Genomic DNA, 18,281 nt, shown 5'->3' on the forward strand with positions numbered 1-18,281 from the left:
AAATATTTATCTACTTCTTAACAATTATTCTTATTTTCAACTTTTAATTTTATTTACATTTTTATTAATTTTACTATACACCTTTACACAAGACTTCACTACGTACACTGGAAATTTTTATAATTTTTTTTTCTACTAAATATTTATTACATTCCTTTTCTTTATTTTTTTGCGACTGAGGCGCAAACTAGCTGCTGTGGTCTCTGGCAGAATTACCAGCGCTGTGGAACATTCTGCTCCTCAGCATAATGCTGAGCCAGGGCCAATTACAGCCACAGCACACACTCATTACTTGAAACGAACCGAATGGGAAAAGGGATTTTTTTAATTTTTATACTAAAGCGGTGACATATAATTTATTATATAAGTTCATAAGCGGTGTATTTTATTTTTTCATGCCTTGTCTTTTATACTTCTTTAAATTTAATATATTTATCGATTTAATTACTAAATGTATGAATTATTATTTTAATTGTTAATTAAATATGTAGAACTTGCGTTGAAATATTATATCGTTAATAATTAATTATTCGTTAAGAGGTCAGCAATAAAAGTTTCTTAAGTGAACTTCTATTAATTATAACTGCCGGAAATGAAGGTTATGTGATACTGTGGCATTGAATTGTTTTTTATATAAACAATCATTTTTAATGGGAGTTAATTATCCCTATTATGATTAAGTTATAACTATATTAAAATCAGTTGAAGTTTGTCCATTACAGAATTTAATTCAACGATACCGATAAAAAAATATTATTTAATCTATTTATATACAAATATACTTGGACGTTTTACGCCATTTTTGCCGAAAACACATCGCAATATTTTGAACTTTTAGTAAATTTACTAACTGTGTTCCCTTGTTTTTCAGTACGTGTTGAAGATTTTAAAGCATCTCCCAATTTAAGGGGTTTGATTAACAATACAACAATATCATCGGGTATTGATACACGAAGGAATATTTTTTTGTTTTAAAGGATTAACACGTAAGTTTTGTTTTTAAACGGTTTTATTTAGCTCACCCCGTTTGTTTTATTTTATTTATTATTCTTGGGTCAAATTTAGTAATTCAAATTTCACCCTCTTCCTGTCAACCGATTAATCTGGAATTTTGTATACACTTTGGATTTTAGTGACAATACAATTATGTTTATTCATTATCATTATGAATTCAAGATGGCCGCCGCTATAAAATGGCGGATAATTTATGTTTTATTAATCCCATCAATATGGGTATCAAATGAAAGGGCTCAACAAGCAGAATACAATATACTTTAAAAAATTGAAATCCAAGATGGCGGCCGCTACAAAATGGCGGATAACGTAGGTTTTATCAATCCCATCAATATGGGTATCAAATGAAAGGGCTCAACAAGCAGAACACAATAAACTATAAAAAATTGAAATACAAGATGGCGCCCGCTACAAAATGGCGGATAACGTAGGTTTTATCGATCCCATCAATATGGGTATCAAATGAAAGTGCTCAACCAGTATAATACAATGTACTATATAAAATTAAAATCCAAACTGTTTGAAGAAGGTCAAGCCTACGTGGCTCTTAGTAGAGTAAAATCTTTGCAGGGACTACGTATAGAGGAGTTGGACTGCAATAAACTAACGGGTAAGAAACCTTGCAATAATGAAGCACTAAATGAATTAAACAGAATGCGAAATAAAAACTAAAAACTAGAAAATAAAAATAGGTAAAAAAACTTTTTAAGTTAAACGGTTTTATGTTAAACATAGATTGCAATGTTTAAGATAAATGTACTAAAAACCAAAAAATAATAAAATAGATACAGTCGTGGGAATTATAAACATATGCATAGACTAGACTAAAATAAAACCGTGGGGCACGTCAATTGTCTACAATCGTTGATTAAAATGTTTGTTTTGTAATGTTACACTATAATTAGGCAGTTGTTCAACCGACAACGATGGACGTGTGATAAGTAGGGCTAGAATGTGGAAACAAGCTAGCAAGCTCGATTATAAGCGAGTTTTAGGGTTTCATAGTGGTGAGCGAGTAGTACTTTTATCATATGGTGAGCGAGTAGTACAATATAATAGTTAATAAAAATTGACAAATATTTATAATCATTGATTTATCGATAGTTCATCAACTATATATGGCGCGTTTTCGACCGGAGGCACCGGTTGACCTGAAGTGATGCTGTGACCGCGCGCTCTCCGCCCTCTATCTCGAAAACGGTTCACCGTATAAAAAAAAATTTTAACAAAATTTGTAGAGAATTTTGTATTCTACAATATTGATCATACATACAAATAGCAAAAAAAACCATAGGAAATGAGATATTTCCAAAAAAAAAGCGCAAAAAACCGATTTTTGTGACCTTTGACCTTGAAATTTAATAGTTGCTTACACCCTACCATATGTAGGTTTTGAGACAAATTTTAGGGTGTCAATATACAACTATTTACAGACTTACAGCTGGGTATCTCGAATTCCGAGATTCTTACCTAATTTAAGCTTAAATGACTGGACTATTTATAATTCCCACGACTGTATCTATTTTATTATTTTTTGGTTTTTAGTACATTTATCTTAAACATTGCAATGTATGTTTAACATAAAACCGTTTAACTTACAAAGTTTTTTTACCTATTTTTATTAATATTAAGTATGTAATGATTAGAAACCTCTCAGTAAAGGCGAATTTTTAACTGAAAAGTAAAATAAAGGGTCATTTGTAAGCAGAATTTAGTGTTTAGCTTCCATAGTGATTCTTACTTTGAGTTTGGAAGTCGGAATTGTTTAAACACACTCTCGCTTTGGATAATCACGTAACATTCTCGGTCCCGCTGCTCGTACTTGTGGTCGAGTAGATATAGAGTACAATAATTGTGTTTCTGATAATAACTAACTAACTAGCACTATAGAGGACGCTTGCGCAGCAGGCCTGGAAAACATTGTTATAGGGAAATGGGTTCCATGAACTGATGTAAATTTATTCTACATGAAAATTTTACATAGCTTTATTAGAGTAAATTAAGAACGGAATTTCCCGAATTGGATTTATTATGAATTTTACAGAGTAGATCTTGAGGAATAAAGTAATTATTTCTAACTAAAACCGTGATTAAAACCTTTAATTTTATTGTTTAATTAAGATTCTATCGGACCTATTATTAATTTAAAAAAACTTATGGACATTCGTTGATAGATCGCGAGACTGACGACAATGTTTCGCTCTATCCACTGCGTGGTTAATAGTGCAAGAAATGGATCACGACACTACACGGGGTAATTAATATATTTATTTATTTGTTGATGAGCTTATAGAAGTTATAACATACCTAAGAATACTCTTTATAATAGCATAAAAGTACTTAAGTTAATTTTAATAGCTAACACAGCATAATGAATACAACAAAAAAAATATTAAACAAATGAAAAAATTACTTCGTACTTTCTTTTTTAGATTTTTTTTAAATAATTTGCGTAATTAAAAATGTTATCGAGGTCTGTACTGTCATAATTTATATATATTAATTATTTCAAATAAAGAGAATATTGATAGATGTATGTACGATAGTCTTGAATGCATGCAGTAAAGAAAAACAAATGTACTTTACTGCATTCTATTTAATTTTTATCCCATTTAACTGTTAGGGGTCAGAGTAAGGTATAAATTTGAGTTTGTGTGACCTTACGTGTGAGAGTAGGTACATTATACTGCATATTACGAGTATTTAAAACAAATCTGAAAATAAACTTTAATTTTAAGTAAATTATATTCAAATGTGGTTAAAAGACGCATACATTTTTATAACTAATAAAACCGTAAAAAAATTAATCTTTACGTAAATAAACAAATAAAATATAATTAGAAATAATAAACCTATATGGCATTGTTCTAATTGCTGGACTTTAGACCCTGTGGCAAATTACCTATTTTAATTCCGATCGCAATCTTTTAGAGTACCTTTATACGTGCCAAGGCCCGTTCGTAGTACCAAATTAATTAATAATTCCATGATGAATGCACACACATATTTGTGCTTGTATTTTTCAGGGAATCTAGAAACCTTAACATTTCCAGGCAAGTTGAAAAAAAGGAAATTTGCACCCTTTTTTCATTATTAAATGATGGTTTTAAAGTTTGGTTTTCATTAGATGGGATAATTATCTATACCAAAGTAAATATATTCTTTCGGTTAGAGCTACTATGTCGCTACAGTATAGCATTGCTACATAAAGTACTTTTACAGGTCCGGGTCACTGGAGACAAATTACCAACGGGTGGCAGATTATTACGCGGGAAAATCGGTTTTCGTTACAGGAGCAACAGGCTTTGTTGGAAAGGTACGAATATAGACTCCTTTTTATTTATCTCATGTCTACTATAACATATTATTAACTCTTTTATAGTCGGTGGAATCTTAACTATAACTATGTAAGTGCATCCATCCAGTTGACGCAGAAAAATTTACGGATATCGAATCCAAAGCGTCTCGGCATTCTGACGAATCAACGCTTCAATTATAAAATTAACTATAACCATAATAGTTAGAATCATCATTTTATGCTAGTGCAATTTCAGTCAATTATAAATTATGATATCAATTGAAAATCGGCTTTGTAGAACCCAGCTGAAAACTGTGATAAAATACCCAGTATGGGGCAAATACAACACAATTTAAATTAATGAATACTATGAAGTATAATTCAAATCAATTACAGAGTACATTGAAACATAGTTGCGTAGATCCTTGATCTTACGTTTTCTTGCATGCATGCGTCAAAACTTTGATTTAACAACAGGGGCCGGGAGTTTCTTGCCAGTTTTTCTCGCCTACACCCTTATTTGAGAAATGTGAATATAAATAAAATGTTTGGTACATTAGCTTTACATTATTGCACCCTGCACAACAAAAAATAAAGTCTCATTTCACTATCTTAACTAAAGTTCAGTACTGTCTCATTATCACAACGAAACACCGTTTGATACAAAAGTACTTTAGTTAAAGCTATGTACCTATTGTTTAGATTTTTTTTAAATATATACCCCCAGTATATATTGAACACGTAGCAAAGCATATGATTCTGATCGGATGTAAAATTTAATTTAAACCCCCTTTAAATTATTTTTTACAAAGAATAAAATTTACCTAATTATTATCAAATTTCAGGTATTTATTGAAAGGTTACTTTCCAATTGCAAGGATATTGAAAATGTGTTTGTGCTGATTAGACCTAAGCACGGCGCAGACACAGAAAAACGTTTACAAAAAATATTTGATGTTCCGGTTAGTGTTCAAGATTAATTGGCTTATATTATTTTTTTTTTTTTTGAATACAATAAAACATAACATCGACCCTAGAGAACCAATAATTGTTTTGGCTAGTCGCCTAAATATCTAATTATCAATGAAACAAACGCAGAAATATATCTGATTATTATGCCGTGTATGTCCTAAGCCATACGGTCTTTTTTTGCTAAAAATTCCAAGTTCATGCAAAATGTGCGCAGACTTCTAGAGATGTTTGGAGTTTATTAAATTTATTTTATTCAGCTTTTCGACAAATTAAAACAAACTAGGCCAGGTGATTTGAAGAAAGTAATTCCCATCAAAGGAGACATTGCAACATCCCAGCTGGATTTAACGCCAGATGACAAAAAGACTTTGGCTGATAAGGTACGTTACATTTTTATATCATATACAGTAATTAAACTAACTTATTTTCAAATTCCGTTGGCCGAGACACAGAAAGAAAACTGAGCAGTTTTTTTAAGTTACATTAGATTAAGTTCATCACATTTACAAAATACATTCTAATATGTTTTATATTAGAAGGTATTTTATTGTAGTACCTGTCGGCAGACCTTTATGAATTGAAAATTGTTAGATAAATAAATATATTTTTTTAGGTGTCAGTAGTATTTCACTCGGCAGCTACCGTCAGATTCATTGAAAAATTTCAAGATATAATCAACATTAACGTAGAGGGAACACAACGAGTGATAGATTTGTCTAGGAGTATAAGAAATTTAGAAGTAAGTATTGTTATAAATACATAGTTAATGACTGGATAATAGCGTATTTTAGATTACAAAATTGTAGAATTGTGTCTGGAATGAAAAAGGATTAACATATTAGGTTGGGGAAAAAGTCTTTTCGCATTATACTATGTATGAACTTGTAATAAAATCTCTTTGGCTATACTATATGTATTTGCCTGGTTTTGTTATCATTGAAAGTTGAGATTTTAAAGAAGATAATTCCAAATTCATATTAGGATAATGTGTGTTTTTTATTTATTTTTCGTACCGTCAAGATAAGTGAATCTAATGAAGAAATTAGATACATTTTAAAATTTTACTAAAAAAAGGTAAAAATGCAACTCAAGCCGCGAAAAAAAATTGCGATGTTTATGGTAATGCAGGGTCTGTGAGAGTAGCACAAATTTGGTTTGAGCTTTTTCAATGTTTTTTTTTTCAAATTTACTCTTTGATTTTTTTTTTGACCATCGATTCTGATTCTGAACATTTTTTTTTTTTTTTTTTTTTATAGAACGGGGGGCAAACGGGCAGGAGGCTCACCTGATGTAAAGTGATACCGCCGCCCATGGACACTCTCAATGCCAGAGGGCTCGCGAGTGCGTTGCCGGCCTTTTAAGAATTGGTACGCTCTTTTCTTGAAGGACCCTAAGTCGAATTGGTTCGGAAATACTTCAGTGGGCAGCTGGTTCCACATAGTGGTGGTGCGCGGCAAAAACTGCCTTGAAAAACGCTCAGTTGTGGAACGGCGGACGTCGAGGTGATACGGGTGGAATTTCGTATTCTGCCTCGACGTCCGATGATGAAACTCAGCTGCAGGTATTAATCCGAACAACTCCTCTGAACACTCTCCATGGTAAATGCGGTAGAAGATACAGAGTGACCCCACATCTCTACGCAACGCCAAAGGATCAAGCCGATCGGAGAGGGATTGGTCGTCGACGATTCGAACCGCTCTGCGTTGTATACGGTCAAGTGGAAGGAGCTGGTACTGGGGAGCCCCCGCCCAGAGGTGAGAGCAGTACTCCATGTGGGGCCGAATTTGCGCTTTATATAGTTGCATGCGGTGGCCCGGAGTGAAGTACCGCCTCGCCTTGCTGAGCACACCAAGCTTTTTGGAGGCTAATTTAGCCTTTCCCTCCAAGTGACCGCGAAACTGAACGTCGTTCGATATGTCAACGCCAAGTATTCCAATGCTGGCTGTGGCTTTAAGAAGAGTGTTTTCGAAAAGAGGAGTAGCGACAAAGGGTATTTTTTTAGCGGAAAACGCGCAAACTTGTGTCTTCTTGGGGTTAAATTGGACTAGGTTTTGTCTGCCCCAGTCTGAGACTCCACGTAGTAGAGTTTCGACTTCAGACACAAGTTTGTTCCGGTACTCATCAACAACTGCCCGAGAAATACCTGCCCGGCCAGTGTAAAGAGTATCCCCAGTGCTGTCATCCGCATAGCAATGAATGTTGCTAAGTTGCAACATATCATTGATATGCAGAAGAAATAGGGTCGGGGATAGAACACAGCCTTGTGGGACCCCAGCGTTTACGGGTTTAAGGTCGGAACATGCTCCGTCGATGACGACCTTGATGCTCCGATCGGCCAGAAAGCTGGAGATCCAATCGCATAATTTCTCGGGAAGCCCATAGGCTGGAAGCTTCGAGAGCAGTGCTCTATGCCACACCCGATCGAAGGCTTTCGCTATGTCCAAACTTACCGCCAGCGCCTCCCCCTTGGACTCAATTGCCTCTGCCCACCTATGGGTAAGGTATACAAGGAGGTCACCAGCTGAGCGACCACGACGAAAGCCGTACTGAGAATCGCTAATCAACTGGTGGCCCTCTAGATACCTCAAGAGCTGGCTATTAATAATGGTTTCCATTATTTTGGAGAACAAGGAGGTTATAGCTATTGGGCGATAGTTGGACGGATCAGAGCGATCGCCTTTTTTTGGGATCGGATGTATCGAAGCGGTCTTCCAGCACTTCGGGACAGTGCCGAGCGAGTACAGGTACCGGAAAAGGCGCGTTAAGACCGGAGCCAACTCAGGAGCACAAGTACGCAGCACAATTGGGGGGATACCATCCGGCCCGCTCGACTTATGAATGTCCAAGGAAGAAAGTGCTTTGCGGACAGCACGTTGCTGGAATGTGATTTCCGGCATCGAAGAATCACACCGCGAAATGGTCGGTGGTGATCTCCCTCGGTCATCCAAAGTCGAGTTGGACGCGAAGAGACAGCCCAAAAGGTCGGCCTTCTCCTTCGCAGTATGGGCTAGAGAGTCATCCTCCCTGTGCAGTGGCGGAATGGCGGGCTGACAGAAATTCCCTTGGACAGCTTTGGCGAGAGACCAGAAGGCACGTGTCCCTGAAGGGAGTTGGGCCAATCTCTCGCCAAATCCGGCAATGTGCTCTGACTTTGCCTTAGTGATTTCCCGTTTGAAGGACCTGGAGGCTGAGTTATATGCTGTTTTAAGTTCGCTGGTATTGGCATCACGAGATTTCGCCGCTTCCGCCCATGCCTTAAAGCATTCTCGCTTTCGACGCGAGGCCGCCTTGCAAGAACGTTTAAACCAGGGCTGAGACTTGCCACCGATCGGCACCGCAGAAAATGGAATAAAGAGTTCCATGCCCTGCAGAACCACTTCGGTGACAGAGGTGGCGACGGAATCTGGAGCTTCCGGCGAAAAGCACATAGGCCCCCAAGGGAAGGACGCAAAGAAAGACCGCATCCCATCCCAATCTGCTGACTTATAGTGCCAAATACGGCGACAACCCATAAAGCGGGGCCGTGAAGGGCGCGTAGAAGGCACAGTACTCCGGACCACACAATGATCTGATGAACCTAATGGCGGGTCAACAGAGACTTGATAGTTCTCCGGATGTGAAGTCAGCAGAAGGTCCAACAAAGAGGGTTTATGACCATCCACATCTGGTATTCGCGTAATCGCAGGGACCATTTGTGTCAGGTCGTAGGCTAAAGCAAAGTCGTGAAAGGATCTTCCCGCGTGATCGGTGGTTTCAGAGCCGAGCCAATCGGCATGGTGGGCGTTAAAATCGCCAAGTATCACGATTTCAGCGGTAGGAACCCTTTCGAGCAGGGAATCTGTAGCCATTTGGATGTGCTCAATGAGTCGGTCAGTTTCGGTATTTCCGCTATGGGACCTATACAGGCATGCGTAGAATCGCGGATGGTCATCGCAGTCTACGCGCAGCCAGAGGTTAGATAGGTCCCTTCCTTCAAGCGTCCCGAGGCGACGAGAACAGATATCCTCTCTGACGTACACGCAAACTCCAGCCCGCGGCACAAATGAATGTTCCAATTTGTACCCCGGGTAGGAGAGGTAGGAAGTATCAGCCGGGGGGGATATCTGAGTCTCGGTAAGAAAGAGCAAGGCCGGCTTCGCAGTCTCTAAATGGTAGTGGACTGCGTTGATGTTGGAATTGAGCCCCCTAACATTTGTGAAGTCCACGGCGAGCGTGGACGGGGGTGCCTTTGTTGAATTGCTCCGTTTGCCCCGAGAACGATAACTGTTTTTGTTTTTGAGCGCAGAGTTGCCCCCCCCAGAATACGAAGGGCAGCCTGTGCGTCCACCACCGGGTGCTGAGTGTCCCGGTGTTGGACGCCCAGAGGGGGATTCTCCACCGCGAGCGCGTGTGGTACCCCCCTGGGGTAGATTCTCTTTTTTCTGCGCCTTCATATTTCATATGGGGGGGGGGGATGGGCTCCGGGAGTCTCTCTCACCGCACGAAACGCGAGTACAATAGGGCGAACCTATTGCATCACTTCACGCCGGTTTTCTAAGAGACAGTGGTACTGCCCCGGTCGTGCCTGCCCATTTGGCTGAAGCCCGAAGGCAACAGCATGGCACTCCCACATTTTTTGGAATGGGTAAAAAAAATTAAACTCTCGTCAGGACACATGACCTGATCGAAAATTCGAAAGACGGATGGAGAGTAGACAGCTGGCGCGGCGTATTTAATGTAATATAAATTGTCATGTTTGTGTACGATAGCGCAATAAATAATTTATATTGTATTCTACCACATAAATTATACTGATAATTAAAGAAATTCGTGCAAAATTATTCCCTAACCATTTCAAAATATCAAAAATGCACAACGTTAATATTCAAGTTTTCACTTCTGCCGGCACTCCCGGAGTGCCACCCGTCTTTTTTTTACTTAGATATACTTACTACAAATTTTATTTCTCATTGTATTATTTTACATTATTACCGTATTTATTTTGTATTAATTGTATTACTTTCATAAAATAATAAATTAAGTTCAACTAATCTGAAACACGTATGTTCGCCGAGTCAGCTAGTATTTAATAAAAACACCCGAATGCTTTAGATTGTTGTACAATGTACAGTTTTATACAAATCATACAAAATCGTTATAAAATATTTGTATGTCACAAACAACACAACATAAACAAGTCCAAGTTATCTGCAGTTAATAACATAAAATATTACATTATTATTATTTCAGAAATTCGTCTATATTTCGACCGCCTTTTCAAATGTACATCTCCGAGTAGTCGAAGAGAAGCTATACTCTCATACGAAAGAATTATCCGCAGTCCGACAATTGATACGAGACCATGGAACAGATGATACGAAAGTAAATGAATATATCGGTAAGTTGTGTTAAAAAAAAAATTGTAGTTTTTAAATTTGCGGCTCTGTCCTTTACCATCTGTCCTTTATATCTATGGATAAGCTGGTAATCTACCTTCTGCTCTCTATTTATGGATTTTACACCGCAACCACCTGACCAATTCAGCCGTGGTGGTTAATCCCTTTTGAGAATGGTATTCTTTGCAAGAATCCCCATTAAGACTGAGACGGTTGGTGTATGATGATATCAAGAAAAGCCATTTTTGATAGTCCAGATAGCAGAATTGCTCTCCGCGTGTCTTCTATGCTCTTATAAAGGCTATTATATCGTCCTAACGACGAAATGTAATGTGTTTAAATCAGATTTTTTAATTTTCAGCGGATATTATTAATACATATACAGTATCTAAGGGGTTATGCGAAGAAGTAGTGAAGCAAAATAAAGAGTATTTACCGACTATTATAGTACGACCATCAATGGGTAAGAACTTTTTTTAACAACACAATTTTAGTTTTCAGTTTTTTAATCTTCTCTTTGAGCTAATATTATACGTATTGCTTTTCCTACAATAATTATAATACAATTGTAATATTTTATTTATAATAACAACGCACCAGAGGTCAATTACCTCGGCCTATATATATTAATCCGGCAACCGAAATAGAATATAGATGGAACTCTTCCATTTTTATTATCTGCTGATAATACGAACAAAAAGTTAAATAAAATCCCTTTTACAATTGTTTAACTTGTATCAGAAGAAAGCCAGGTTTCAAGGTACACTTAATATATATATATAAGCGGTCTTTCACCAAACATGGTTAAAATTCATATATCTTATTGAAATATGGGGTACAGCATGCAAAAACAAAATATTTAACATACAAACTCTACAAAATAAATTAATCCTGACTTATTGTCGCTTTTACTATTCTCCACCCCTTCTTCATACAATACAAGGCAAACCCAACTATTTAAAATTCCTCGGTCTAATACAAACTGTATCGTATCGTATACCTTCAGATTATAACACAAATTACCAGCAAATAGATATATTTAACGTAACTAAAAAATGTTTAAAAAATAATTTAAAAAACTTAAATAATTTAAAAATTCTTCCTTTGTATTAAATATTATAATGAACAATGAAAATCTAACTTAGAATTTATTATAAATACATATATATTCTTTGTATATTTATTTATTTATTTATTAACACTTCGTTGCATATACATTAATATAGTACAATTGACATAATTAAATAAAAAGGAGAGCAACTGGCGGCCTTATCGCTTTCGAGCGATCTCTTCCAGGCAACAACTGTGAGAAAAAAAAAGTATTAAATTACATAAGAAAGTCAAGAAGTGCAAAAATACATGTATTACATTTAGTTGTTTAGAAAAATAAACTTATCAGGAACAAAAAACAAACTAAGCTAATAAAGAATACATGAAAAAAATAATAATAATAATAATAGAAAGTGCACATGAATCATTTTCAATTTCCTAAATTAAGATTAGTCTCACGACAGTTGGTAGGTACCTATTATTAAAGTTAGGGATACGATGTGGACAGGTAATGTTTGTAAAGAAGAGATTTAAAGGAAGATAGAGAAGGAGCTAAGCGATTTTTTTTTTTGTATTTGTATAGGTGAAACTGTGTACGTTTAAATGTGTATTCCATTTTTGGCTCTTGTGTACAGTGTTATTATTGTTTGAATATTGTTTAATAAGTAGCTGTAGGAATACCTATGAGCATATAAATAAATAAATAAAGCACTAAATAAAAATAAATAAAGCACCAAATAAACCAAAATTATGACGATTAAACAACTATATGTTTATAGCACCTGTATCTTAATTTAAAAACAATTAAATAAACTCTCTCCATAGTAGCTTATCATTTAAAAAAATCAAACACACCACTGCACACAATACTCATCCACCGAGTTTGCTTATCTTGCCGAAGCCGCGTACAAATTATTTGAAGAAGTATATTAAGCATGAGGGTGTGCAATTATTTTATCAATTACCCTCTAAAATTTGTAATATTAGCGCGTTTAACCAATTCAAAAGGGCATTGAAGATACATATTAGAATGAGCCTTGACTTAAATTGGGACAGCTGATTGCGACGTGTATCTCGTTCGTATATACATATTAAGTTTCTCATATAATATATAAAAAAAAATTGTAATGTTAAATAAAGTTCTGTAAACATTATATTTTCCAGTTACTTCAATGTACCACGAGCCGCTTCCTGGTTGGGTGGACAGTTGGGTGACAGCTACAGCCGTCTTCAGTAACGTATCCAGGGGTCTAAATCCGTACATTTATAGCACTGAGGACGTCGTTTGCGATATTATTCCCGTTGATTACGTTGCAAATTTTATCATCATAGCCGGGGCTAAGGGAGCTATGTAAGTTACCAAAGTCTGTATTTCTAAGGCTGTATTGTGCTGAGTACAGAGCTATATGTTATATGTGAATATAAACAGTAGTTGTTAACTTAAAAATTAAAAAACAAAATTCTATGAAAATCTCTTAACTGATTCTCTAACGATGTGCGTGTGTATAAATTTATTGCAGTAAAGAAAAAATGTACAAAATTTGTAAATAATTTAATAAAATATTTATTCTACTTTGTCATTAATAAGCGTATTTCTATATATAATATATGTATAGCAAACTTGCAAATTGTTGACCATTTAAATATTATGTACTAAATTTTAATTAAAGAATAGATCTACTATAATTTTGTTATTCGATTATTTGTACGAATCTTAATTGATTTTTTGCATAAATAATAAATCAGTCTGTCACCATTTTAACTAATGTCCCTCTTTTTTCATCACAGTGTAAACACAATTTGACAGTAAGAAACAAAAGAGTTAAAGTTAGTCTTTGAGTATAGCTTTAAGACCTTATCATAATTTAAAATTTTATATTTCAGAACGGACGACATCTCCGTGTATAATATATGCTCCAGTTCGGAAAATCCTATTACTTGGAAAGGCGGTTCTGATTTATATTTAGAACAAAGCAAACGATTAGGCTACTGTAAGTATAATTCATCTACTTTGACTATGGCATGGCGCAAAACCTTAACTAGCCAGTACTTTGCAACACCCAATGGTGAGGGCCATGACGACTCGAGCTTTTATTCCGCGCGATTCCAATTTTGTAACATGCTAATGTGTAGCTATACACATGTGCGTACGGTAATGGAAAACATCGTGAGGAAACCGGTATGTTACTTGTCTTTGAAATAAAAATAATCAAAGAAATGGATGCATTCTGAGGCTAAGACCCATATAGGGTTGTAGCGCCACTGGATTTTTATTATTTAATAAATCATAACTTTTTCAGCTAATAAGAACATGCGAGAAATAAAGGTATCAAAATCAAAATTCGTAGTGAATACGATGACATTTATTCTGCAAACGGTACCTTGCTTCTTTGCTGATGTCGGACTGGTCTTAAGAGGAAAAAAACCTAGGTAATTTTTTATTATATTTAAATCTAAAGAAGGCACGCACTTAGGATTAGTTTCAACTCATTTTCGCAGCGAACACGAATTTATTGGTATTTTTTTCAAAGTGGTTAAATTATCCAAGATTTCATACGGATTCATTAAATTATTTGAAAATATTCTATAGCCTATACTAATCTATCTACATTATCCTTAATCCTCGGAGATAATGTACGGTTATAATGGTACAAGTATTATTCAAATAGGTCCAGTAGTTTTGGAGCCTATTCAATGCAAACAATCAAAGTTTACTTTGTATAAATAATGTAGATTATTCTTCATAATCAAGTAGCTAGGTTTTGAGTCTGACACACATCGATTTCTAGATCATAGTTTCTACGGGATGTTAGGTATATCCGCATATAAAAATTCAAGATTTTAAATCAGGATTAGGTCAAAAATTGTAAGTTTAAAAACTTATAATTAAACCTTAAATAACTTTTATGTATTATTAGAAAAATATTGCATAAACTTTATAATTAAAGGATTTCACAGATCATACCTAAAACCCGCAAGGTCTGCTCTCTCACTAGGAAATCACACTCCTAATGTAAATAAAAAGCGTACCGTACCAATTACCAAAAAAATAATAAGCGTACCACATTTTGTCGCTAAATAATCGGCGGTAATATCAATTAAAGCTTATAGTTTATTAATACTATATTTTACCATTTTTGATAACACATGAAATTATGTATTTATAAAAACAAGATTTATCGCTTTAGTTCATCGTGGCAAAGCGCCTCTCTACTCTGAAGTCCTGTGTTCAAGTACCGGTTATGCCATTAGAATCCGAATGTTCGAATTAATACTATATATAATAGTTTGAATACTTTCTTATACAGTAAAGGAAAATAAAGAAGCTATCATTGGCAAAAGTGTCAGGCATAGAGGGCTGATACAATTAATTACAGGGATGTGTTTATTTTATTCCTAACAAACCTAATCTAAACCTGACAGAAGTAATATAAATGTCAAATTTAATTGTTATATGCGTACAGCTTCTTAATCGATTTATAATACACTAAATATTACATTAAATAACGCAATGTTTACGTATCTACTATTAAAATGATATCGCCAGTGAGATTAACATTGTTATTTTAAGTACTTTAAGTTTGACAAACAATCAATCAAATCAAAATACGTTTTTTCAGTTTAAATACGTCTTAGCGCATGCTTATGAATGTCAAAAACGTTTACAAAATTCGCGAAAGAGCAAGACTACGCCATCCGTTCGCAAAACTACCAGGAGGCCTTGTTCTGAGAAGGCCTCCTCACTCAGCAAGTTTTACCCTCCCTCTACATTACAATTATTCAAAGGAAAAAGTCCTAAACCACAACGTCATTAAAGTTACATAAGTAAAAAAAAATAAAAATCTGTTCTGTGATTCACCATTACACACTACATTCACCATTACACACATATTCACAACACTTCAAAGATAACAAAAGAAATTATAACAATATAACTAGAACTATTGTCACGCGTTTTTGTCTTCTACGTGGTCATTAACTGTGTAGTAACCTTTGCATATTAATGTTTTTTAATAGGTGTTTTGAATCTATTCAAAGGCAGTTCTAATATTTCACTAGGAAATATGTTATACCAGCGTTTACTTAGGCCCATAAATGAAGTATTTATTTTCGGCTACCTGTAAGATTGCCCTTTTAATCTATAATATAATCTACGACCACATCACATCACTACGTAAATTTGGTCGCAGCACTACTGCAGCTTGATTGGGGCTTCATCAAATTAAAATAGTCGCCTTGCAAGTTGCCGTTTGATCACCAAACTAAATAAATGTGTCAAGCACTTATTGTTCTTTCTTTGTTTTCTTGGATGAAAAGAGATTAGACTTTTGTGTCATGCTACGTTCACGAAATCAATCAATATTTTATGACATAGTTTGGTTAGATTAAGCAAGAATTGTCTTACCAGAAACTCAGGAAACTCACTACATAAGCATGACCATAGAAGAACAAAGAAGCGATAGAAAAATAAACTTGTAACATTTATTTTCATTTTTCAGACACTTCAAAGAAGCTTTTCGTTCATCTCTACTACGAGATATTATTAGACCGGCAACGTCTACATCCTTGCTTGTTAAATCGAAAAAGACCCAGGCCTTAATCTCCACTCTGGATGACCACGACAAGAAGTCATTCCCATGTGACGTCAACAATATCGATTGGAAAGAGTACAGTGCCATATTCTGCAGGGGCGTTCGGGAGTTTTTACTGAAAGGAAAATAAGATTTAATTTTATTAAATAAGTAATTACATTTTTTGTATGTCCTTTGAGTATAAAATGATTTAACCCTCATGTAGATAATTTATATACTGAAAGGAAAACATTGTATAAATTAAACGATTAAGGGCAAAGCGGCCTAGTCATTGAAAGATTGGTTAACGTTTACTTAGTTTGTTTTTGTGTAAAGTCGAATGCGATTACCGTGTCGCCTCTGGCCACAGAATTTCGCTTTAAATCCTTCAATTAACTCCATGTAAATGACGCTGACAGTAATTTAAAATACTGCTGATCGTAGCGTATTAAAAGCCAATTCATATTATTCTTATTTTGGGTGTCTTCAGTTGATTAAATTTTGTATACTTTCTTATATGCAACATAGTTTTATTAATTTAAACATTATGTTACCTCTTTTTTGAATGAATTTAAATATTATTTCAACCTAGGCTTTACATTAAAATATTATAAAATCAAGATGGGACTTTCTTTTCACACCCATTTTATACAGTCCTAAATCATCATTTCCTTTGATATATATATTCAATCTGCAAAGCTTTTTGTGATAAATTTCTTTAAAAAAATTAAATGGAACACCAAGGATGCTAACTTTAATTTACATTTTAAGTCGTTTTTGTTTGTAAAATATTAACGTATCTACTTTGCGAGACAATTGAGCGAAAGCGATTTAAGTTATACAATTACTGTTAAAATTATATTGAATAAGCGGGTTGGGTTGGTATAATTATTTATCCTTAGTTAAAATTAAATTATTATTATTATGTATTAAGAATTTTAAAAATTAAGTTATTATTATAACTGAACAGATTATTTTCTCTGGCGAAGTCCCGTACTCTGTAATTTGTTATCTCGACGTTAATATATGTAGTTTTCGCAATATCCGTAGCTGATTTTACAAACTTGGAATCGCACGGAATTATAATGTTTAATGTTTAAAGAACTTTATTTCTCATTACAAAAATTATTTTTTATTTACATGAGAAATTTAATATTAAGTATATACGATCGAGATACACGTCGCCATCAGCTAGCCCAATTTTAGTCTAATGGGCCCATTCTGATGTGTATCTTTAATGCCCTTTTGAACTGATCAATCACGCTAATGTTACGAACCTTAGACGGCAACCGATTAAACAATTGCACACCCTCATACCTAATAGATCTCTTTAAATAATTTGTGCGCGGCTTTGGCAAGATAAGCAAACTCGCTCGACGAGTATTGCGTGTAGTGGTGTATTTGATTTTATTAAATGATAAGTTACTATGTAGAGAGTTATTTAATTTTTTTTTAATAAGGATACAGGTGCTATAAACATATAGTTGTTTAATCGTCATAATTTTAGTTTCTTGGTAGATTTTATTAGTAGGTGTTAAAAAATTGTATCTGAATAGTGCTTTTATTAATTTATTTTGTAGTGTTTGTATTTTAGAAATTTTGTTTTTGCATGCTGTACCCCATATTTCAATTAGGTATATGAAATGTGGCTTGACTAAACAATTATAGATCAAATGACGTACAGATTGCGGAATGCATTTAGATATTGACCAAAATCTGCCTATAAGTGATTTTAGTTTGGTAATTATGTGTGATATATGAAAGTTCCATTTTAAATTTGTATCCATTCTAAGACCCAGATATTTCTCCCATTTTTTGTTATTGATTTCAACGTCTTGAACTTTAAGCGGTTGAAAGATAGGAATGAGTTTATTTGTTGCCTTGAATATTACATAAGATGTTTTTTAAATATTAATTGTTAGAAGATTTTGTTGAAACCAAGAAGATAGAACATTTAGGTCTGATTGAGCTTGAGCAACCATAGTCTGGATATTTGAACCA

At 34.7% G+C, this 18,281-nt stretch overlaps 1 protein-coding gene across 1 annotated transcript in view; it reads left to right on the forward strand.

Moving 5' to 3' along the window:
• The first annotated feature begins 3,201 nt into the window (after positions 1–3,201).
• The window catches only part of LOC125050968 (putative fatty acyl-CoA reductase CG5065), a 55,680-nt gene continuing 40,600 nt past the window's right edge, over positions 3,202–18,281 (forward strand). The window contains exon 1 of the mRNA XM_047651070.1: positions 3,202–3,268. Coding sequence (XP_047507026.1) covers positions 3,207–3,268 — 62 coding nt within the window. The 5' untranslated portion in view covers positions 3,202–3,206. The remainder of the gene's footprint in view (positions 3,269–18,281) is intronic.

The sequence above is a fragment of the Pieris napi genome, chromosome 7, assembly GCF_905475465.1.
Source record: "Pieris napi chromosome 7, ilPieNapi1.2, whole genome shotgun sequence".
Taxonomy (NCBI): Eukaryota; Metazoa; Arthropoda; class Insecta; order Lepidoptera; family Pieridae; genus Pieris; species Pieris napi.